The 26,008-nt window shown below is 39.5% G+C and overlaps 1 protein-coding gene across 1 annotated transcript; it reads right to left on the reverse strand.

Annotated features, from left to right (window-relative positions):
* Positions 1 to 3,872: 3,872 nt before the first annotated feature.
* LOC132034782 (ribonuclease 3-like) lies at positions 3,873 to 4,832 on the reverse strand. Its single transcript, XM_059425144.1, has 3 exons — positions 4,584 to 4,832; positions 4,017 to 4,472; positions 3,873 to 3,908 (listed from the first exon to the last, which is right to left on the reverse strand). The coding sequence occupies exons 1-3, from the start codon at positions 4,830 to 4,832 to the stop codon at positions 3,873 to 3,875; spliced, it is 741 nt and encodes a 246-aa protein (XP_059281127.1).
* Positions 4,833 to 26,008: the final 21,176 nt, after the last annotated feature.

Consider the following 26,008-nt stretch of genomic DNA (forward strand, 5'->3'; position numbering starts at 1 on the left):
TTATATATGAGAAATCTCATCATTCACGTATAGCGGAATTCATACCTGTTGCTTATTTTCTGGTTCATTGTGTTCAAATTAAGATACCAGTCAATTGAATGACCTTCAAGAAGATAAATTCATAATATGCAATTTTACTCTTCACTTTTAAGAAATTTACTACCTAAACACATGATAAACTTACTTTTATAAAAATAAAAATAAAAAGAAATAATAAGATGATGTACGACTAATCCATAGAATTAGGTTCGGTGTGCCTATGATGGTAAGATTTTTGGAATATGAAGCTTCATCTGCTCCCTACATCTCATATTTGCAATTCCTTTCCTTTCTCCTCGAAGTACAAAGGCCTACACATGAGAAATTAACAAATTGAAAAAACACCCACATCAAGAACAAAGTGGAAGAAACACTAAATTTCAACAACGAAGAGAGAAGGATCGGAGCAAAAGGACCAGCAGTGGCAACATCCAATGAACTCTAAATTCAGTGCATGCAACATTACTACAATCCAAGCAAATAAAGCAGCAAAATTGTAAGGAAAAAAATCAAACCAATGGAATGAAAAATAGACAAAAGAAGACCTAAAATCAATAGAAAAAAAAAAAGTAAAATCATAGATACTGGTGGCCGTTAGATACCACAAGGACAGAAGAATATTATCAAATCTTCCAGGAGAACATGCGGTAACATGAAGAACGTGGAAGAAAGCAAACTGAAATAAAATAAAGGATATTTCAGTGGGAACACACGTGTTTCACAGATGCAATACCCAAGTTATTTGGAAGTACTGAGACGAAGTTGCCAAATTGACCCTGTTTGTACACCTTCTTGGTACAACTCACATAATATTTGGTACATCAATGTAATACCGTGTTCGTCCTCCCCACTGTCATTTCTAACTATTGTACAATACAAAGTACATGGCCAACAGTCGACATACAATTAAGAATTGAAGACTGTTCTAGAAGAAATTAAGAATTGTAGTATGTACATGAAGATTAAAAATACAATATTTAGACGGTACGAAGATAAAGATCTTTCGCAACTGTCTTATCATCAAGAAATCTATAAAATGTCATTCAAACGGGAAGATTAGAGCCAACTGATCACCAACCAGCCAAATAGAGGTTGGCCAACTTGAACTACGGTCGACAGATTACACTGCTTGTAAAAGTACAACATTTTTCTATAAGCCCAGGTAGGTACCGAAGAAGCAAATTTTGTATATCTTTCATCAACATCGGGATGAGGAAGGTTTTTTAGTGTAGGTAATTGCAAATAGGATTTATAGTATACAAAGGAGAAGTCATTAGAAAAAGATTTCAATAAAATGTCTTATCACTTTGAAAAATTGCTTGTGAAGAGAATGTAATCTATAACGGTAACTCCTTTCGCATTGTAGGAACCACATGATATTATCCTCATTGTACCCTTTAACCTTCTAAATTCATGTAGATTTTTCCCTGTTTCCTCGTCTTTTTTTTTTTTTGTAATTTTCTGTCTCAATGGTTTAACCTATCAAAGTATATTTATCATAATTAAAGTGATGTCAAGACACTTAAGTTAACTGGTAAATATAATTTTCGTCATCAAAATTCAAAACAGGTAAATTAACTTAAGTAAACATTGAAAGAACTTAAAGAGTATCATGAAACTGAGGTTTACTCCCCAACAGTGCAAACAAAATCTGACTTTATATTAGAGACATGATTTCAAAATACCTGGTCCGCATTAGAAATGTACAAATGTAAAGAATAACAACAATAAACAAAAAAAAAAAACATCATGGAGTAGTGTAATTTGTATTGAGAAAAACAAATGCTGAAGAAATAGGAAGAGCAAAAACCTTGGTTGCAAAAGCTCTCTTCTCTGGAAAGCTCCTCTTTTTGAAGCTACGCTAATAGTGACATTTTGTCAAACACCTGGTGTGCGCTAGAAATATAAGAGGATGGTAAGAAATAACAAAAATAAATCAAAAAACTGCAATCATGGAGTAAAGTATTTTGTATCCAAGATTATAAATGGAGAAGAAATAAGAAGAACAGAAACCTTAGCTGCAAAATCTTCCACACTACTCCAGAAAGCTCATCTCTTTGACAATCCATAGCCAAGATTGTCCAGAAATAAAATTAAAAAAAACTGTGTGTAAATATGAATCAAACACCGAAAATCAATAATTTCAAAAAACTCTAGATTGTAGAGGAAAACACCATAAAAGAAGTAGAATTGGTGAAATGGAAACAGCTGAGCCTCACCGTAACCTTTTTTGTCTTCACTCTTTAGCAAGAACTCATCCACAAGCGTAACACAATTTAGGGCAACTTTTTGCAGCGAAAGTCTCTTTCCTTCTGCCAAAAAGTTCAAAGATAAGAAGTAATAACAGATTGGAATAAAGATGTAAGTGATAGAGGGAGAAAGCCAGAGAAATACAACTTCTGGTAGCAATTAAATAAAATGACCAAACTCTTTGTGTGTATTTAACAGAAGCAGAATACCGAATACTCAAAATGGGGTGAATGTAAGAAAAGTGGGGAATTGCCATTTCTTCCTCTTTGTTTTTCGATATACCTTCCCCCATCAATTCTCTTTCTTTATTATTTCCCCTTATGCCATGTTGCTTTGTGGAAGTTTATGCAGCTTAATTTATTTCCCCTGATTGGTTTTTTTTTTTTTTTTTTTTTTTTTTTTGGCGTTTGTGTGTGGGTGCAGGTTAGCTACTAGTTGGCTTATGCTGGTCCATTTACTTGGACTGTATTTGCTGTATATTTTGGTGATTGATAGATTGTTGTCTATGATTGATGTTTATATTGTAAACCTCAAGCCGGCACGTGAAGCTTGTATATTTAATTTGGTGTAATCAAGCTCCAAATGATCATAAGTTTAAAATTACTTGTTCTCAGGCTACAAAATGGACAAATCTAAGATCGATGTAAAACACAGTTAAATTAGCTCAATACTTAACCAAAACATTCTGTTGTGCTACAAGTAATGTCTGTGGGAATAGGAGTAACATCATCTATGCGTCCAATTAAGCTGACTAAAGGCAGTACTCCACTTAATTACATTTATAAAATATCCAGTATGTCAACTGCTGGGGAAAAAATCCAACACGAAACGAAATAGAACTTGCATAAATCATAATGTGTTATTAGTTTGAAATACTTGTGATTCTTGACTCTCGAAAAAGTTTGCTTGCAAAATCTGAACAATTTTGAAATGCACTTTAAAAGGAAGAAAGTATTAAAAGAAAAAAAACAAAAGAAACATGGGTTAGTTTGAATGGATGCCGTTAGTATTATTTTTACCTTTTTTTGTTCTTCTGTTAAGTGTAAGATTTGAAATAAATCTCAACCGTAAATTATCTTATGATCCACGTGGCATTAATCTTATAGGCCATTAAACATTACTTGAGGCAATACTACTGGACTACATCTTTTTCCTACGTTTGGCTCTTCCAACCAACTCTTGTACTGTAACGTTAATTTGGTGATTTAGTGACATGCATGGCCACGCCAACGGGTGTAATTAGATTGAAACTATTGTTTTGTTTTGGCATATATATTGCTGATCATCAGGTTTTATCTAACCATTTATTTTTCTTTCGTGAAATTATTGGGGAAGACAGGAAATACGGAGGCCGAATGAAAATAAATACATATATATAAGGCCCATTCATATATATATATATTGCATAGAACAGTACGATCATTAAAGATCCATTTCTTTTTACACCGGGGTAACGGAAACTACTATGCAAATATAAACCTAATTAGTTAATTAGAACTAACAACTTGTGACATGCACACACAACATATTTAATATTTTTGCCTAGTATAATAGCTCTCATCAATCCCGGCCATGCACTGGGATTAACCTCCAGCTTGTAGCAGCGAGCCATAGATGGCCTACATACAAAAAAAGGATAAGAAAGATGATCAGCATAAAACATAAAACATCACTGCATGCATGCTAAAGTATAGATAGTAGTATTAATTAAGTTACGATCAAGTTACCCTAGATGGAATTATGATGTTCCCTTCACCACATCCTCTGGTGTCTTGGCTCGTCGGGCAGGGAATGAATCTCTGGAGTTTTGTTTTATCCAGGCAGAAGTGGATCTCCTTCAGAAACACATGACTCGAATTCTTTGGAATACAAGAGATATAGGGGTCAGGGGGTAGCCCGCGCGCATTATGGAGAGCGATAATTAGATGTTGCTTATCGTAAGCCTGATCACCTAATCCTACCATATTTGCAGTCATAAATGTGTTCCTCACTCTGGCAAGAAGTTTATCGACGTTGGCCACAATCGCTGCCCGAAAATAATCAGCAGCTGGGAGTGTCTGTTTAGTGCAGTAGCCATGGGCCTCCCATTCATGCATCCAGAATTCCTCATCTGTCCATCCATCAGAGCTCAAACTAGGCCAGTATTTGTGGAGGTTATCTTCAAGTGTTTTGGAATTTTTCCACTGTCCGTATATAATTTACTAGACGAAGATTTTAGATTAATTCTTTCATTAAAAATTATACAAATTTCATGATTAATATTGAATAATAATGTGCGTCAAACAACAACATACCACTTCCTTGACTTTGTCCTCAGTACCATGTGGAGGCGGATTGCATTTCAAACTCCCTCCAGTGCTGTTTCCCGGCCAGAGGCCGTGGAGGGTGAACCTCAACGGCCGTTGCATAATATCAGCCTTGCAGTTTACTCGTCCACAATACGTCGGAACCCACTGAATAACATATGCCATGTAATGGTAGTCCTCAGAAGTAACAATTAAGGGACAACTAAGAATCAAAATCAATATAGTTAATAATTCCATATTAATACTTTATGTTGTTAAGCTCGCAATTGCAAAGTATATCTGTTTGCTGAATCAAATGTGACAGGGCTATAGCTATTTATAGAGGAATATTAAATTCTTTAGGCCACAAGTAGTATCAATTGCATTTGATAAGCTAATGACGTGCATCATATCATAAAATCCAAATATAGGTAAGGTGACTATTTCTTTTTAATTAGTGGCATCGGATATGGCTTCCAAAGGAATTAATGGTGCCGTGTGTGAAATTAAGTATATTTTTGCTAAATTACTATCGTTTTATTATTAACTATGGCAACAAAATTAAAATGTTTGGCAGTAAAAAAAGTTTCATCATATATGTCAACAATAAAACTAAGTTATTGCCAAATATTAAATTTTGTCAACAATATTATTTTTGTTGCCAGAAAGTTATTGTCATTTCTGTACTTTCTTGTAGAGCCTTTCAAGTGCCAAGACAACACAGTGCGCTATTTATATATAGTGGAATATTAGGACTATTTAATTTCTTTCTATGCACAACTAACTCTTTTGTTTAGTAATAAGTGCTAAGATTTTATTCTTTAGGCCAAAATTAGTAGTATTAATACACTAATGAAATACTCTCCCTGTCTTAATTATTTGTGTGGCACAGTTGAAATTTTGGGATTCAAACTTTAAACTTTGACCGTGAATTCGGACATAGATAGAAGCTTTAAGTTTTTTGAAATAACATTTATATATTTGAAAACGACATTAAAATATACTATAAATCACAATAATAAACAACTTAAACATTCAAAAGACATATAACGAGATTCCGGTAAAAAAGTAATTTGGTTCATTCTCGACATTTCAACTGTGCTATATAAATTGGGACGGGGAGAGTACATCATATCATAAATCCAAATATAGGTAAGGTGACTGTTTCATTTTAATTAGTTGCATGAACCATGCATCGGATATATATGGCTTCCAAAGGAAATGGCCATGTGTGAAATTAATGATTTTAAAACTATTCACATGTGTTGTTGCTAAATTACTATCGTTTTATTATTAACCACGCATCCACCCACCTACTACTTATGGAGTCCCATTTTTGCCTTTCGTGGTAACTAGACATCAATTAATCTACATATCATAAATCCAAATATAGGTAAGGTGACTGTTTCATTTTAATTAGTTGCATGAACCATGCATCGGATATATATGGCTTCCAAAGGAAATGGCCATGTGTGAAATTAATGATTTTAAAACTATTCATATGTATTGTTGCTAAATTACTATCGTTTGATTATTAACCATGCATCCACCCACCTACTACTTATGGAGTCCCATTTTTGCCTTTCGTGGTAACTAGACATCAATTAATCTACATCATATATATATATATGTATTTGTTGAAAAGGTTTCCAATCCTTTCAAGTGCCAAAACAACACAGTACACTATTTATAAATAGTGTAATATTAGGACCATTTTGTTTACTAATAGTGCTAAGGTTTTATTCTTTAGGCCACAAGTAGTATTAATACGCTAATGAAGTACAGTACATCATATTATAAATCCAAATATAGGTACGGTGACTATTCTAATTTTAATTAGTGGCATCAACCATGCAGTGGATATGGCTTCCAATTGAACCTAAAAAAAAATTTGAACGAAATGCAACCAAACAGTAATACTTGAAATTGCATAAATCAATCTTTGTTTTAATTTTTTTTTTTTTTTTTTTAGAACTAAAATTATCTGAAGCATAGATGGAAACAAGTGTTCCATAAATCAAAATAAATTTTACTACTATTATTTTATAAAATCAACTTCGTAGTATAACTTCATCTGAACTGATATTCAGGAAGAATTTTCTTTAATTTGCCTATGCGCCAACGACAACAATGACATTGAGTGAATTCCCTTTAAGTTGTATAAATGATTATTGTATACGGGTAAAACCGAGGACAATGGTATCCTCAGTTTCCCAATATGGGAGTTAAGTTCATGACGATCATTGCTGGGTCGAACTAGTCCCAGTCAAGTCTGAAGTCGAGCATCGGGTTGAAGCTAGACCGACCACACCTGGTCCCGGGCCGTTGAGTTCGGTTGGAGTTAGTTGCCGAGATATGAAAATAAGGCGGTTAATCACGATGAGTGAGGGATCGAAATATCCGCCATCAGCCGGATATTTCGGCGCCGACCTCGCCCATCAGTTAATAGGAGATTATATACCTTATTTAGACTTGTACTAGGGTTAGGATTCCTGTACTATATAAAGAGGAGGCCTCCCTTTACTTTAGGTAGTTCTTTTTTTTTTTTTCACAGACGCATAAACCTAAAGAGCAATTCAATTGATAGCAAGTGTTCATCCATCTTTCTAAGTGTTTTATCATTGTTCATTATTCATTGCACATCCACTCTAGCACGAGCTCGGTTCCCAGAACTCGAGTCAACCGAATAGCTGCTTCTCAAGAGCAACCGTTGCTTTGCTGTGGTTTGATATCGTTTTATTTGCATTTACTTCATTGTTTGTCGCTTAACAATCATTTGTGTTAAACCAAAAACCACATATCCTTCGCACCGCGTACAAATTCAATTGTTATCCATTTTTAGGGTAAACAGTTTGGCGCCCACCGTGGGGCCTAGGATAATAGTGGTGGTTTAATACGAGTTTTGATAACACTCGATATTTTACACTTGTTCTTTGAAGTTTGATTTCAAGTCTACCCGATATGTCAGACTCTCACTCTGTTAATTTTCACGCTGAATCAAGCCATCCCGAGGAAAACGACAATGGGGTACCTAACAATAATGTGCCCCCAATCGATCCTGACCAGATCGTGTCATCAGTGGGTGACGTGCCAGTAGATGGGGATAATGGAGCCACGTTGCAACAGCTTCGGAACCAGTTGGACATGGCTATGGCACAATTACAAGCACAACAGGCGGTGCAAAATCGAGTACCCAACACTGCACCATCTGAACAGACTGAGGAAACTGAAGAAAGGCACATTGCTGGGAACAACGGGAACAACCCCGGACAAAATGTCGAGCTGATAAGAATACTCAAAAAACTGACGAAACGAGTAGAGTCCGAGGAAAAAAAGATAGAGGCGAACGACAAGAAGGTGGAAAACTATAATGCGAGGGTTGATCAAATTCCTGGAGCGCCCCCGATATTGAAAGGACCAGACTCGAAGAAGTTCGTTCAGATGCCTTTCCCATCTAGTGCTGCACCAAAGCCGATCCCAAAAAGGTTCCGCATGCCCGACATCCCGAAGTATAACGGGACCATTGACCCAAACGAGCACGTGACTGCATAAACATGTGCCATTAAAGGCAACGACCTCGCAGAGAACGAGAGGGAGTCGATGCTACTTAAGAAGTTCGGGGAAACCCTGTCCAAGGGAGCAAATGATATGGTATCACAATTTATCCGAACATTTAATTGACTCGTTTGTTATGCTTGCAGATGCTTTTGTCAAAGCTCATGCTGGAGCCATCAAGGTTGAAACAAGGAAATCGGACTTGTTCAACGTTAAACAGCGAGATGATGAAACCCTTCGTGAGTTTGCGGCCCGATTTCAAATGAAGCGTATGGATCTGCCACCGGTTACAGACGATTGGGCCGTTTAAGCTTTTACCCAGGGGCTCAACCCAAGAAGCTCGATCACATCTTTGGAGTTGAAGCAAAATCTAGTAGAATACCCGGCAATCGCTTGGGCCGATGTGCACAACAGGTATCAATCGAAGATCAGGGTCGAGGATGATAAGATTTTGAGAACTGCATCGGGATCGTGGCGTCCCAGTAAAGGGAACGATTAAGCGAGAAGAACGACGGATCGACGTCCGAGACCATCACATGACAGGTATCAGCCTTATCCACCTGATCGAAAGGGTAATATGTGCAACGGTGAATCAGGCAAAAATGATAGGAGGAATGATCATGGCCCGAGTAATTGAGGATTAATGAACAGGAACACGATCGACAGATTATCGGGAAATAAAGAAGCCCCGAGATTGTCCAAGTATAATTTTTGCGATGATGCGGCGACCATAGCAGCATCCGTCATCCGCAACAGAGAAACAAGGCACCCGAGGCCAATTCAATCCTACCCGAAAAAATGAGATAAGAACCTGATTTGCAAGTACCATCACACCCACGGTCATTGCACCAAAGACTGTCGACAATTAAGAGAGGAGGTCGCCGGTCTGTTTAATCTAGGTCACCTTCGAGAATTCCTAAGTGAACGGGCCAAAGCTCATTTCAAGAACGTGGATGCCAACAAGCAAGATAGACAGGATGAGCCTCACCAGGTGATCCACATGATTATGGGGGGAGCGAATATCCCCCAAGGGCCGGTAATGAAGCGCACCAAAGTTTCCACAAGAGAAAAGCGTATCCGGAGTTATGACCCCGATGGTCCCATCTCGTTCAATGACGAGGATATAGAAGGCATCGTTCAACCCCACAACGATGCATTGGTAATATCTATCCTTGTTAATAAATTTAGAATTAAACGTGTGCTAATTGATCCAGGTAGCTCGGCTAATATCATCCGATGGAGAGTCATCGAGCAGCTGGGACTACTAGACCAGATCGTGCCAGCAGTTCAAGTCCTCAACGGATTCAATATGGCTTGCGAAACGATGAAGGGTGAAATCACCTTACTAATCAACACAGCTGGAACGATGCAGCAGACCTAATTTTATTTGATAGAGGGAGATATGAGATACAATGCATTATTTGGAAGACTATGGATTCACAACATGAGAGCAGTGCCTTTAACTCTGCACCAAGCTTTAAAGTTCCCGACCCTAGAAAGGATCAAAATCATTCACGGTGAGCAACAAGCTGCTAAGGAAATGTTCGAGGTCAAAGAAGCGGTTGCGACAGCTAAGGCTCCAGTATTGAAGGACGGAAAGTCGAACAAAGGGGAAGACACCAAATAGCAATCATAAGTTCCGATTCTGGTGTCCTCAGAAGACCGGGATAGGAACACGCCAGATAAAGAGATCGACTTTAGAGTCCCGAGGTCCTTCGTGGTACCCGATGATTCAGATGCCACTAAGTCAACAGTCGAAGAACTTGAGCAAATCGTACTGTTTGTTCATCTACCGGACAGGAATATACCTAGACACAGGGTTAATCCCCGAGCTCAGGAAAAAATTTATTGAATTTTAAAAAAATAACTCTGATTGCTTTGCCTGGTCCCATTTAGACATGATAGGTATTCCACCGGAGGTGACAACGCAGTGATAGTCCGGGACCCAAGTTTCCACTTTGCTTAAACAAAAGAAGGCCACGGCCCGAGGTCATAGCATGTGTTCGTCAAAGACGAGGTATCTAAACTCCTTAAAATAGGATCCATTCGGGAAGTTAAATACACAGATAAGTTAAAATAATGTTGTAGTAGTGCCTAAAAAGGAAAACAAATTTAGAATGTGCATAGACTACAAAGATTTAAATAAGGCATGCCCGAAGGATTCATTTTCTTTGCCCAGCATCGATCGTATGATCGACGCTATGGCGGGCCACAAGACACTGAGTTTCCTCGATGCCTACTCCGGGTACAATCAAATACAGATGGACCTAGAGGACTGAGAAAAAATCTCTTTTGTGACTAGATTTGGCACGTGTTGCTATAATGTAATGCCCTTCGGCTTAAAAAAATGCCGGTGCCACCTATCAGCGACTAGTCAACCGCATGTTCGAACACCAAATAAGGAAATCAATGAAAGTTTATATAGATGACATGGTTGTTAAGTCCCTGCGAGCAGAGGACCATTTAAAGTATTTGCAGAAAACTTTCGACATATTAAGGAAATACAACATCAAGCTGAATCCAAAAAAATTTGTCTTCGGTGTCGGCTTGGGTAAGTTTCTCGGATTCATGGTATCGAATCGAGGGATCGAGATCAACCCGAACAAGATAAAGGCAATTGAAGATATCACCGTGATAAACGACATCAAAAGGGTGCAAAGGTTGACCGGGCGGATAGCTATCCTGAGCCGATTCATCTCCAGATCCTCGGACAAAAGTCATTGGTTTTTCTCATTGCTGAAGAAAAAGACCGACTTCGCCTGGACCCCCGAGTGTCAGAAGGCTTTAGCAGAACTCAAGAAGTACTTATCGAGCCCACCTTTGCTACACACACCAAAGGAAAACGAGCAATTGTATCTATACTTGGCGGTGTCCAAGATAGCGGTAAGTAGTGTCTTGGTTCGAGAAGAAGAAGGTACGCAATACCCAGTTTATTATGTGAGCAGGACCTTAGAAAACGCTGAAACCCGATACCCAGACTTAGAAAAACTAGCACTAGCTTTATTGAGTGCATCTAGAAAATTAAAGGTTTACTTTCAATGTCATCCCATATGTGTCGTAACATCGTACCCCTTAAGGAATATCATGCATAAACCCGAACTCTCAGGCCGGTTAGCAAAATGGGCTGTCAAGATTAGCGGGTACGATATTGAATATAGACCCCGAACTACTATCAAATCCCAGATACTAGTGGACTTCGTGGCCGACTTTACACCGGCCATGATCCCCGAGGTTGATAAAGAATTACTCCTTATCTCGGGGACTAGTTCAGGAGTCTAGACCTTATTCACGGATGGTGCTTCCAATGTGAAGAGGTCCGGGTGGGGGATCGTTCTCAAACCACCCACTGGTGATGTAATAAGACAATCTATTAGATCCGTTAACTTGACTAACAATAAAGCCGAGTATGAGGCTATGATTGCAGGTTTAGAACTAGCTAAAGGCTTGGGAGCCAAAATCATTGAGGCTAAGTGCGATTCCCTCCTGGTGGTCAATCAAGTGAATGGCACATTCGAAGTCAAGGACGACCAAATGCCAAGGTATTTAGAAAAACTACATGTGGTCCTTCAATGATTCAAGGAATGGACATTGGAGCACGTGCCTCGGGACCAAAATAATGAGACCGATGCCTTGGCAAACTTGGGATCATCCGTAGAATCGTATGGTTCAACTCCGGGTGGTGCGAATTGATGGAGTTCGACCATCGAGACCGACCACGCTGAGATAAATTCAACCAGCCTCACTTGGGATTGGAGAAACAAATACATAGACTATCTTGAAACAGGGAAATTGCCATCCGATACCAAAGAATCGAGGGCCCTTCGAACCAAAGCAGCTAGATTTTGTCTGGTCGATGGCCAGTTGTACCGAAGGTCATTTTACAGTCCCTTGGCGAGATGTTTGGGGCCAGGGGAAATCTACTATGCTATGAGGGAAATTCACGAAGGGACTTGTGAAAATCACTCAGGAGCCGATTCACTGGTGCGCAAGCTGATCAGGACCGGTTACTACTGGAACGAGATGGAGAAGGATGCAAAAGCCTTCATTTAAAAATGCAACGAATGCCAAAGACACGCTCCATCGATACATCAACCGGGGGAGGAACTTCATCCGGTCATTTTCCCGTGGCCATTCATGAAATGGGGAATGGACATAGTAGGGCCTTTGCCCTGGGCTTCGGGTGAGGTGCATTTTATTTTACTTATGACTGATTATTTCTCTAAATGGGTTGAAGCACAGGCACTCGAGAAGGTCAAAGAAAAGGAAGTCATCGACTTCATATATGACCATATAATCTGTCGGTTCGGGATACCCGCGGAAATTGCATGTGATAACGGGAAGCAGTTCATAGGCAGCAAAGTCAGTAAATTCTTCGAAGAATACAAGATCAAAAAGATCTTGTTCACCCCGTATCATCCAAGCGCGAATGGTGAAGCTGAATCAACAAATAAGATTATACTGCAGAACTTAAAGAAAAGGTTGACCGGGTCTAAGCACAGGTGGAAGGAGATTCTACCTGAGGTTTTATGGGCCTATCGCACAACGGTAAGATCGAGTGAGGGAAAATCCCGTTCTCCCTAGTATATGGAACTGAGGCACTGATACCCTTTGAAGTCGGTGAACCAAATTTAAGATTTCAACATGCTACAGAGGCATCGAACCGTGAAGAAACTAGTCTGAATCTAGTGGACGAAAAGAGGGAAACTGGCTACATCCGGTTAGCAGCTCAAAAGCAAAGGATGCAAAGATACTATAACCGAAGGGCCAACCTTAGGCACTTTTGGATTGGGGACTTGGTCCTGAGGAACACTCCACACCAACCCCAACGAAGGGAAATTGGGCCCCGAGCCGGAAGGGCTATACAGAGTACACGACATTCTCGGAAAGGTTCCTATCGGCTTGATAGTGAAAATGGAAAATAACTTCCAAACAATGCGGAATGTGGCTCACCTAAAATGGTACTATTGTTAGAGGTACGAGTAACCTTTTATTTTTTCTGTTCCTTTTGGTCAACTTACTACGTGCATACATAGTGGTGGTCATCGGCAAAGACAATGGAAGTCGAGAAGTCATAGACTTAGGACTGAAAGCACGTGCTACACTATTTTTCCCTTCGATCGATTTTGTCCCGAAATGGGTTTTCCGGTAAGGTTTTTAATGAGGTAGCGCTATGCAGCGTGCTACTAAAATAAAGAAGAAGGCGGTCAAATCGGGAATGGACGCTGCGTCGGATCGATAGTACTCCGAGCCCTTACACTTTGAACTCAAGTACGAGAGGACTATCATACCCTGGGCTAATCGATACCTATTTAAAGCCAAGGCTTGTACGATAGGATTTTATGTAAGGGCCAAATGATCAATTGAATCATGCCCGATTAACTTGCTCTTGCCACAGCAACAATTATAATTTTGTCTCCGGTTCTATCAATAAAATGAGGAAATTCCTCAAAGTATCGTCTTGGCTGAAACTGTCCTTCGCATTAATATTGCATTTCATCGGACCCCCAAGTATCCAAAATGTGCAAATTAAAGGACTACGGTCTAAATTGTTAAAGACTATGGTCATCGAACCCCCAAGTATCAGAAACGTGTAAACTAAAAGACTACTGTCTAAATAGTTAAAGACTACGGTCTAAAACCCAAAAACGACAACCCAGCTTTGTATACGGTAAAGATCGGGTCAACTTATGTCCGACATACTGGAGTAAAACATATGTCCGAGTGGGCACGAACGCTTTCGACTCTACTTCAACATCGAAGGTATTTTACCGGACACGGTAGACTCGAACCTAAAGAGCGTACTCGATGTGGCTCCAAAAAATCAGTTATGGAGCAGGCCACGCGTCATCAAACTGTTCCGCCATTTGCGCTGACAACAGTACAGGTGTCAGACCGTACGGACCAACCTTATCCATTTTAGGGTTTTCCTAGAAAGGCTTTTTTACATTATACTAAGGTCCATTTATGATTGCCTATAAATAGAGGACTACCCCTTCCTTTATTAGGTGAGCTTTTCATCATTCAACAACATTGTGATCAGAAAAGTGGTATAAATATTTAAGAAGCTTCTCCAGGCCGGACCAATTTACTGCATTCGCTAACTCTTCCTCTCTAGTTTCCATCGTTATTACTTAATAATACATTTGCTATTACTTACTTATATACACCATATATATATATATATATATATATATGTATTTATATTCGATAGAATCTCATATCACAAAAGATTAAGTCAATCCACATATCCTATTCTCCACTTACAAATATAATTGTTGCTCACTATCCGGGGGTATATAGTTTGGCGCCCACTGTGGGGCATAGGATAATGGTAGTGGTCTAATCTTTTGCTACTTCTTTTCTCACTTATTGTTTGAGAATTTACAGATTTGCACAGAAAATGTACGAAATGGCAAGCAGCGGTCATTCCGGGCATGTGAATAACAACGAAATCATTGCTGAAAACGAGAACAACAGCGGGTTACGAAACCCACCTGCTGATCCGTCCGACCCAAATGCTGACAATTCTAGAGAAGGCCTTAACCGACAGAACACCGTCAATCAAGAGAATGCCACCCTTCCGGCCACAGAACCTTTGAATAGCCACAAGTCAACTACTCTTCTTCGGGCGCAAGCCCGGAAGACTTCGGATATACCAGATGAGATTAACTTATGTTTAATATTTGAAATGTTGTAGGATCAGGCGATCGCCATAGCTCAGCTTCAGAGCAAAAATGACAAATCAGCTTTGGCAAAGCCAAAAGAGGTTACCGAGCCAAGGCGAGAGGAAGCACGGGTAGTCGAGAGCGACGGATCTGGGCCGATTCATCTACCGAGGTTTTGAAAATGCTCAAGACTTTGGAAAAATGGGTCGATTCAACGGAGAAAAGAGTGGAAATATATAACTCTCGGGTGGATCAGATCCCGGGAGCACCCCCGATCTTGAAGGGACCAGATTCAGAGAGATACATTCAAAGATCTTTCCCTCCGAGTGCGGCCCCAAAGTTGATCCCGAAGAGGTTCAAGATGTAGGATATTCCCAAGTATGATGGGACAACAGACCCACAGGATCACGTGACCTCGTACACTTATGCCATAAAAGGCAATGATGTCGAGGTAGATGAAATAAAGTCGGTATTGCTGAAAAAGTTTGGTGAAACATTATTCAAAGGGGCATTGACTTGGTACGATCACCTGCCCGAACATTTCATCACTTCTTTCGAGATGCTCGCAGATGCGTTTATCAGAGCTCATGCCGGGGCCAAGAAGGTACAGGCCAGAAAGGCGGATATTTTTATAATCTCCCAAAGAGATAATGAGCTGCTACGTGAGTTCGTAAACCGGTTCCAAAGGGAACGGATAGAACTACCCCCGGTTCCGGAGGAATGGGCAGCACAAGCTTTCACTAAGGGGCTCATTCCCCCAAGCTCAACTGCTTCATTCAAATTAAAAGAGAATTTGTTGGAATACGAGGTCGTAACTTCGGCAGATGTCCATAACAGGTACGAGTCTAAGATTCGGGTAGAGTATGATCAACTTAAACTCCCCCCAAGACCAGTAAGTGGAAGCAAGAACTCTGAAAGATCGAGGAGAAATTATGAACCAGAGGCAAGACCATTGAGGGAAAGATATCGACCATATTCTCAACCGGAGAAATCCAGCTTTAGGTCGGAAAAAACAAGAAGTGGCCCCAGCTATTTCTCAAGTAGAGGTGAAAAGTGAGTTCATCGTGGGACGAACAACAGAGGCTTGTTATTTAGAGGCGATGCCGGTAGTTCAACCAGCAATGGAGACATACCGAGGTTATCAGAGTACAACTTCAACGTCAATACATCAGACATGGTCTAGGCTATCGGGCGTATCACAGAGGCCAGGTGGCCGAGGCCGTTGAGATCTATTTCGACTCAAAGGGATCCGAGCATCATGTGTGAATATCATGAAACTCATGGTCATAGAATCGAGGACTGTCACTAATTAAGGGAAGAGGTGGCTCGGTTGCTGAAAAATGGTCACCTTCGAGAGTTCCTGAGTGACCGAGCCAAAAGCCACTATAAAGGAAGGGAAAATCATAAAAAAAGCTGAGTCTGTGGAACCACAACATGTGATCAATATGATAATAGGAGGAACGGATACACCTCGAGGGCAGATGATGAAAAGGACAAAGGTTTCGATTACACGAGAAAAATGGACCAAGGATTACATGGCCGAAGGGGCTATCTCCTTCAATGATGAAGACGCAGAAGGCAGCATGTAACCGCACAACAATGCGTTGGTAATCTCCATTCTTATCTTTAAATCTCAAGTTAAACGCATTTTGATTGACCCAGGTAGTTCGGCCAATATTATCCGATGAAGAGTGGCAGAACAACTGAAGTTGCTGGATCAAATCATTCCGGTAGCTCGTGTACTCAGCGGATTCAATATGGCAAGTGAAACTACAAAGGGAGAAATTTCGTTGCCGGTCAACATCGACAGGACCATTCAGTAGACTGTGTTTATTGTCATCGACGAGGAGATAAAGTATAATGCTTTACTTGGCAGACCGTGGATACATAGCATGAGAGCTGTACCATCGACGTTGCATCAGATGTTGAAGTTCCCAACTCCGAAAGGGATAAAAACTGTCGGTGGTGAACAACCCGCAGCAAGGAAAATGTTCGCAGTCGAGGGAATCCATCTAGTTTCGAAGAAATCGGTTCAGAAGGTTGGTGAGTCAATCGAAGATGAGGCCACCAAATAGCAATTAAAGAATGTGTGCTCGAGTGAAGAACATGGGGATATGAGCCCAAATTGCAAAGATGATGATTTCGGTGTGCCCAGATCGTTCGTACAAATTTGATGATTCGGATGCAACCAAATATTCCGTGGAGGAGCTGGAGCAGATCATCTTATTTGTGCATTTACCTGATAGAAAGGCATACCTGGGCATGGGGTTAACCTCGGAGCTCAGGAACAAGTTAATTAAATTTTTGAAAGCTAATGCCGATTGTTTTGCATGGTCCCATATAGATATGACAGGTATGCCACCGGAGGTGACAACACATAAGCTCAGCCTCGATAAAAAATTTATGCCGGTCAAGCAGAAAAGAAGACCGATGGCCGAGTCAAAACACACCTTCGTCAAAGATGAAGTAACAAAGCTTTTGAAAATTGGTTCTATCCGGGAGGTAAAATACCGAACTGGCTAGCTAACGTCGTTGTGGTGCCGAAGAACGGTAATAAATTTAGAATGTGCGTTGATTTTAAAGATCTAAACAAAGCATGCCCGAAGAATTCGTTCCCTATGCCTCACATCGATCGAATGATTGATGCGACGGCCGGACATGAGATGTTAAGTTTTCTCGATGCCTTCTCCGGGTGTAACCAGATCCGGATGCACACAGAGGATCAAGAAAAAACTTTTTTTATTACCCGATATGGGACTTATTGTTACAATGTCATGCCATTTGGTTTAAAAAATACCGGAGCAACTTACCAACACCTAGTTAACTGAATGTTCGAAAAATAGACAGGTAAAACAATGAAAGTTTACATTGATGACATGTTAGTCAAGTACCTGGAAACAGAGGGCCATTTAAAATCTTTGCAGAATACCTTCGATGTACTTCGCAAATATAACATGAAGCTGAACCCGGAGAAGTGTGCTTTCGGGGTCTGGCAAATTTTTGGGGTTTATGGTATCAAACCGAGGGATTGAAATTAACCGGGACAAAATCAAAGCTATTGAGGATATTGAAGTGGTGAACAATGTGAAGGCAGTGCAAAGGTTGACCGAAAAGATAGCGTCCCTAAGTCGATTCATCTCGAGGTCATCCGATAAAAGTCACCGTTTCTTCTCTCCGCTAAGGAAAAAGAATGACTTTGTTTGGACACCGAAATGTCAAAAAGCCTTGCAAGAATTGAAGCAATACTTGTCGAGCCCGTCTTTGCTGCATACACCGAAGGCAGATGAGCAACTGTTCCTATTTCTAGCGGTATCCGAGGTTGCGGTAAGCGGCGTGTTGGTCAGAGAAGAAAGAGGTATGCAATTCCCAATCTATTATGTAAGTAGGACATTAGGAGATGCGGAGACTTGTTATCCGTACCTCAAAAAATTAGCTTTGGCACTAGTGAGTGCCTCGAGAAAGCTAAAACCTTATTTTCAGTGCCACCCCATATGTGTAGTAACTACCTACCCGTTAAAAAACGTCATGCATAAACCGGAACTATCGGGTAGGTTGACCAAATGGGCCGTAGAGATTAGCGATTATGATATCGAGTATAAGCCTAGGACGGCTATTAAATCTCAAATCTTAGCCGATTTTATAGCAGACTTTACCCTCGCCGTGATTCCCGAGGTAGAGAAAGAGCTTTTGTTAACCTCGGGAAAGGCTTCGGGTATCTGGACCCTACATACAGATGGGGCATTAAACCTAAAGGGTACCGGGTTGGGCATTATTCTTAAGGCCCCCGGGGGTAACGTTATTAGACAATCAATCAGAATTATAAAATTGACTAACAATGAAGCCGAGTATGAGGCTATGATTGCAGGTCTAGAATTGGCTCAGAGCTTGGGGGCCGAAGTGATCGAAGCAAAATGTGATTCTCTCCTGGTCGTGAACCAAGTCGATGGCGTCTTTGAGGTCAAGAATGTACGAATGCAAAGATACTTGAAAAAAACTCAAGTAATATTGCATCGGTTTAAAGAATTGACCATGCAACATGTACAGAGGGAGCAGAACAACGAGGCATATGCATTGGCCAACTTAGGCTCCTCGATTGAAGTGGAAGAGTTCAATTACGCACGGTCGTCTAATTGATGAACTCGGCAGTGGAAAATGGTCATGCCGAGATAAATGCAATGGGTTTGATATGGGATTGGCGCAACAAATATATCGACTACTTGCTTGATGGAAAACTCTCAAACGACCCAAAAGAATCGAGGTCTCTTCAAACCAAAGCGGCCTGTTTCTATTTGGTAGACGACCAGTTATATCGCCGGTCTTTCTTCGGACCTCTGGCTAAATGCTTAGGACCCGGAGAAATGAATTATGTGATGAGAGATGTCCACGAAGGAACATGCAGTAACCACTCCAGTGCCGAAGCCTTGGTACGAAAAATCATCAGAGCGGGGTATTATTAGAACCGGATGGAGGAGAACGCGAAAAGCTTTGTCCGTAAATATGATGGGTGCCAAAAGCATGTGCCGATGATACATCAGCCGGGGGAGTTATTGCACCTGATCTTGTCCCCTTGGCCATTTATGAAGTGGGAAATGGATATCATCGGTCCTTTACCATGGGCCTAGGTAAGGCTCGTTTTATTTTATTTATGATTGATTACTTTTCAAAATAGGTTGAAGCGCAGGCTTTTGAGAAATTTAGAGAGAACGAGATTATTAACTTCATATGGGATCATATCATTTGTCGGTTCGGTATCCCAGCCGAGATAACTTATGATAATGGTCCTCAGTTCATTGGCAATAAAGTTAATAACTTCCTCAAAGGATTGAAGATCAAAAAAATTGTGTCAACTTCGTGTCACCCGAGTGCAAACGGATAGGCGAAATCCACGAATAAAACCATAATTCAAAATCTAAGGAAACGGTTAGAGACATCAAAGCACAAATGGAAGGAAGTGCTACCGGAGGTATTATGGGCCTACAGAACCACATCAAAGTCAAGCACGGGAGAAACGCCATTTTCCCTGGTCTTCGGGGCTGAGGCTCAAATTCCCGTAGAAGTTGGTGAGCCGAGTCTATGATTCCGGTATACCACCAACGAGTCAAACGACGAGGCTATGGCCATAAAGCTTGACTTGACGGACAAACTACGCGAGAATGAGCTGGTTCATTTGGCAGCTCAAAAGCAGCGAATGGAAAGATACTACAATCGAAGGACTAACCTTCGATATTTTCAACTTGGGGACTTAGTACTCCGAAAGATTACCCTGCATACTAAGAACCCCAATGATGAAAAGTTGGGGCCGAACTGGGAAGGACTGTATAAGGTCACCGGAATAACGGGTAAAGGAACGTATCAATTGGAAACCGTGGACGGTCAACAGCTACATAACAACTAGAACGTGGCGCATTTGAAGAAATATTATTTCTGAGGTATGATCCGTTAACCCTTGTGATTATTTTTCTCACCTATCCTTTTTGCAAAAATCGTATCGGGGTAAATTCCGAAGGTATTAGAACTAGGTCTGAAAACACGTGTTGTACTCTTTTCCTTAGCCCCGATTTTGTCCCGAAGTGGGTTTTTCGGCAAGATTTTTAACGAGGCAACAAGTACAACGCGTTGCTCTAAGAAGACGAGGCTAAAGGCCCATAAGCTAGAAGACCGGTTAAGTATCGGGGACTGAATAGGGTTTCCCCGTTCATACTTCTCGGACAAATACTAGGGGACTACTATACCCCCACCAAGATCGAAAAAGAGTTCACCGAATTAAAACAAGAAACGAAGTCAAGTTCTGAACAATTTTTGTTTTTTCTAAATTCCCAAACCTTCTGTGCTAGGTTTCAATGTAAAGGTCAAACGATCGAACGAATCGTGCCCGGGTAGTGTTGCTATGGCAAAGAGCAGAAGAGATCGGAAGAAATCCTTAGTTTTGTATGAGATAAACATTTGAGATATGAAGAGAAGTATTACTGAAAAGTATGTCTTGAATATGTTCTTTTATTAAATATAACCCTCGACCGGGGACTGTCGTCACAAAATCGTCAAAGGCAAAAAGGTTGTAGTTAACTGATCCCAATTCTTTTTTAACCCTCGAACGAGAACTGCCGTTATAAAATTGACAAAGGCACAAAGGTTATGGCACCCGAACCTAATCCACTAAAAGCAAACAGTCAGAAGAAGGTCAAATAATTAAAGACTTTGACTTAAATGCCCAAGGTGATTCGGACACGTCTGAATTCACAAAGTATAAAAAGGCCCCACGGGTAAGCCATATATAAGTCTTCGGTCAAAGGTGAACCGAACAAAATGAAGCCCATAACCGATGAGTTAAGATTGGCTCGACTTGAATAAAAAGCTTAGGGCCGAGCCTCGGCCAAACTTTTCGAAGCAAACGTTCAAAGCAAATGTCATAAAATGTACCCGACTCAAAGATCGAAGAAAATGATGGTAAAAGGGAAATATGCATTTAATATATGGCATAGCAAACCGAAGCTTTACACTTAGGATTTTTAAATGATCAAAAACAAAAAATAAAAAAAGCTGGTACAGGCCCTATTTTACTCGGTATTATAGGAACCCGAGTTCTCAGAAATGGTCTCTTCGGAATCATCTTCGGAGCTATCCTCGAGAGCTTTCTTAGCTTTGTCCTCGATTATCGGCAGCCACTATATCATTAAGAGATTCATCCAGGTCAGACTGAGCTTTCCTCAGTTTCTCCTCTAGCTCGGACTTCATCTCATTAGAGTGATTCGAACCTCGTTGACAGATGCCAGTTCGGTCTGAAGAGCATTGTTGGCCGCAACAGCATCCTCGAGCTGAAGCTTATCACTGATCAGGGCACGAGTCTCGACCTTTTCTTCAATTATACTCAACCTCTCCTTCTCGGGCAGCTTTCTCAACTTCGAGCTGCCTGAACCTTTCTATCGTTTTCTGCGTCGCATCGACCTTGACAGAATCGAGCTCTTCCCTTAGTTGGGCGATAGTAGTTTCGAACTCGCTAAGTTTGATAGCGAATTCAGGTTTCAAACAAGTAAAGATGTTGATGGGACAATGTTCTCAACAAAACTACTAATAGATTTAAACTTGCTATAAGGACAATTGTTGTTGTTGTTCTCAACGAAAAATCTTAAGCCATGAAGATGAAAGCTGAGAAGCAGGGGGTACAAATTATAGAATTTTAATTCAAATTAGTAAAGAAGTTAATTAGTGGGATTAATTTATTATATTCAAAGGGTGATATAGTAAACTTATCATTATATTAATTACTTCTTAAGAGGTGTGTCAAGTCAAATACGGACAAGTTAAAAAGGACGAAGGGAGTATTTCTAATAACGACAGCAAGTTGCAATTAAGGATCTCTAAGAATGCAACAACCTGAGCCTTCCTATAGGCTTGTATTATGTTTTGGGACTTCTTTATATGGCTCGGGTTGGGACTCGAGGGGCTTTTGCGTATGGCTCGGACAATTTTGCAACTCAAATACAACTATCCTTAAATCTTCCATCTGTTGGAATAAACTAGAGGGTATCGAGCTCATTTTTTCACTTTATAAATAATTGGACTCATGCCTAGAAGAGGCACAAAGCAAAATGGGTTGATTTCCTCCCTTCCTGGGATATAGACGCGAGGCATGATTCGAGTGTCTTGAGAATAGTGTCCTAGACAAACCTAAGGTAAACCCAGTATATTTCTAACACAAGCGCAACTTGGTAAGCCATGTATCTTACTATATTAACAAGTGTAGGCATTTAAATAGAACAAAAACTGGTTGAAACTGAAATTGTTCAATAAGTGTTGACACCCAATTTTGTCCCACTTTTCCTTTAAATAATTTCTTTGTGCTTCCTAGTCAATACTAAACTATTTTTGTCCTATTATTATAAATATTTTTTATAATACAATTATTATTACTATCACTATTAGTAGTAGCATTATTATTGTAGTTATATTACTCATCACTCTTCATATTATTAGTATTATAATAATAGTCACTATGTTAATTACTACCATTATAGTTCATATTACTAGCCTTGTTTGTTTAGTATCTTTTATGCAGCCCACTCATTTTTGCTCACACAATTATCAACTAGGCCCAAAAAGAAAACATTTCGGGCGATAAATTAGCCCAAATAACAACCCAGTCCGTCTAGCCCATACCAAATTCTAGAACCCTAATATTAAGTCTCTTTATCTCTCTATTATATTATTCCTTCCAGCAGCCTCCCCCTTCCCCTTTGAGAAAAAGATCCAACTCTTTTCTTTCATAGTACAGTAATTGCCGCCCCATTTTCGTGAAGTTGTTGTATTTTTCGTCTTCTAGCATTTAAGGACACCCTTCTCTCTCATCGATGAAGTAAACAAAAAAGGCTAAGTCATTGTTGATCTTTGATTCTCTAAGTTCAGAGAAAATTGACTTTTCAGAGATTTGTCTCTATTTCCAAAACGACTCGTTGGAGCCAAAATACCAGCCCGTGACCTTTTTGTGTGTTCAAATTTCAAGCTTGAAAACCCTAATTTTGGCCTATAAATATATCTCAAATCCTTCAGCCGAAAGAGGGGGAGAAGGGGAACCATAAAAAATACTCTCTCATTTGAAGCTGTTGATATTTTTCTGCTATCTCTCAAAGTAACTTTAGTAATTTTCCTCTCTCGATCTCTGTCCGTTTTGTTCATTCGAAAGAAAGTAGATCTGAAACATCAAAGCCCCATTCACTGCTCCCGTGGAAGGTAAATTTCATCCTTTCCTCTTTATTCGTTTTGAGATGTGAATATGCAATGGTTGTAGATAATATCATGTTAGGAATCCTTTTGGGTTTTGTTGTTCTGTTTGACGTAAATAGAAAGTGTGAACATTGTAAAGTTATGTATTTTACTTCTTTCAAATATTAAAAGATCCTTTACTTAAAATATGTTTACTGATTGGAGTATTGAAAGGATATATTAAAAGGGTCCTATCTCTCTCGGTCTCATGTTTTACTCGGTTTTTTTTTTTTTTTTCTGGATGGCTTAAGAGGCATCATTAAATTTTTTTTTTCTCATTAATCATGTATAAAACTCCGTCTTGTGGTATTTATTGGAAAACTCCGACACTTGAGTTATTTTCATATCTTCAAGCAGTATGCTATGCTCCAATTATTAGTAACCATCTTCCAGTGGTTTCTTTCGAAATGATAGGTAGATGTTACATTAGGAACCGTATTTGGTAATATTGCTAATCTGACTTGTGTTTGCTAATGTTTGAATGGTAGAGTTCTATTAGCATGAGTTAGTATTTTAGAAATAATGTGTAAAATCTATTCCAAGAAAGTTTCCTGCCTAGATTTAGTAGAAAGGTGATTAATAGAATAGGCTGTTATATTATTTTAGCATTGTTAATTTACAAAGTATTTTTTCTTCTGAATGTTGAGTTAAAAAAGGTCAAATGCATTCGTGACTAGGTTGTCCCTATTTATTTGTTGTGGAGAATATATTGTCAACTTTAGTCATCCGATTATGAATTTTCCTTTTTTTAAAAAATAGAAGTGGAATACTAATCTTAAAGTAGTGTTTCATCATTTAGTTTAGAGTCATATAACTGTTAGTATGTTTGGTCCCGTACGTTGATCGGTGATACAATATGTTTTGGTTTCATGGACGATTGTTGTATAAGTAAGAATGTGATTTCCATTTAGTTATTTATCTTTTATGTATTACTAAGGAACCAGATTTTTCTTTCTAACCTCTCTTTTTCATCTTTTGTTTTGCATGTGCACAAATGGGAGCATTATCCGAGTCTCAATGTGAGACTCTTTCCGAGCATGGACATGGAGTCACTCTTCATGAATTGTTATTTTCTTTTGTCCCGACTATGTATAAGATACCAAAAATAGTGGAAATAACTCCCTCACCCCCTTACTCTTTCGCGATGCTGGTGAAGAATTAGTATGAGTCACGAGCTTTAATATTATATTACCCTTTTGCTACTTAACGTCTAGGATTTACATCTAATTAATGGAGTAGTTTAATTCGGTAATCAATCCTATAAACCTGCCTATTTGATAAGCTAACATTTTGATCCCCAAAAAATAAAATAAAAAATGATTTAATTCATGAAATATTTTAAGTCTAAATCAGATTCCTTAGAATAGAAATGAGTTTGTTGGCCCATTTAAATTTCCTTATCATTTCCATACGTCTTTTAACTCTGTCATAAGTTAAGGATATTACTAACTTCTATTATCTCCAATTTTCTTGTTAACCCTTATTTTAAAAGTTAGCCTTACTCTTGAAACTTCGATTTTATAAGTAGCGAATCATTTAATTATTTACCATTTATATACTTAAATGGCTAAAAATATCTTTCTTTAATTAATCTAAGTCCGGCCGGTTAACCGTTATAGTACGGATCTTAAAGGGTGCTTAACACCTTCCTTTTAGATTAGTTGAACCCTTACTTAGAATCTTAAGTTTAGCAGGCTTTAAACGGAGTTAACATTTAGTAATCGATAGGTGTCCTAATTCACCTCTAAACTAATTAGGTGGCGACTCCTTAAGTTAGTTAAATAATTTAGGAATCACCAATATGTTGTACTCTAATTTAACCCGGTTAAGGTAGGGTATAACAATAAGAATGCACAATCCATTTAAAAAAAAAAAAAAAAAAGAGTAGAAACTAAACATAAATTCTACATTAAAACTAGTAAAGACATTAGTGGGATAATGTTCTGCACGATACGAGGGGTCTTGTTGTTGTGCTCACGTTGTTGTGCTCACCAAAACTGCTATCAAATCTTAAGCAACAAGGCCTTGGGGAGGAAAGTAGAGAAGCGGGGGAACTAATTACACTTGTTGTTGCTAAAACATGTGCTACTTCCTTCGTCTTGTCATTAATCCTTTCTGCTCCAAGCAACGTAGCCGCGATCTCAATAACATGCTTCCGTATGAGAGAGACGTCCGTGAAAATCTCGTTAGCATCCTTACAGCTTGCATAGACCTTCGTGAAGATCTCCTTAACGTCATCGTATAACAAAAGAGATGAGCTATAATAACTATCACGGCAACACATAACCAATTTTCCCCACAATGCAGTTAGCATTCTACTCGGCTCTTTGAAATAACATCTTTGAGGATTTGGAGGTAAAATATATCCAAACTTCTCCTCCCTAAAGTTGAAGTAGACGACACAAATTTTCGGAGCCCAGTAAAGAACACCATTGAGGAAAATACATTCCATAGAAA

This window comes from Lycium ferocissimum, chromosome 10 (genome assembly GCF_029784015.1).
Source record: "Lycium ferocissimum isolate CSIRO_LF1 chromosome 10, AGI_CSIRO_Lferr_CH_V1, whole genome shotgun sequence".
In the NCBI taxonomy this organism is placed as follows: Eukaryota; Viridiplantae; Streptophyta; class Magnoliopsida; order Solanales; family Solanaceae; genus Lycium; species Lycium ferocissimum.

Bases quoted from the DNA above. Each gene is read 5' to 3' on its own strand.
- LOC132034782 (XM_059425144.1), bottom strand. From the start codon at position 4,832: ATGGAATTATTAACTATATTGATTTTGATTCTTAGTTGTCCCTTAATT. The intron at 4,473-4,583 runs GTATGTTGTTGT...ATATACGGACAG, and splicing joins AGGACAAAGTCAAGGAAGTG to TGGAAAAATTCCAAAACACT. The intron at 3,909-4,016 runs GTAACTTGATCG...TTTTGTATGTAG, and splicing joins ACATCATAATTCCATCTAGG to GCCATCTATGGCTCGCTGCT.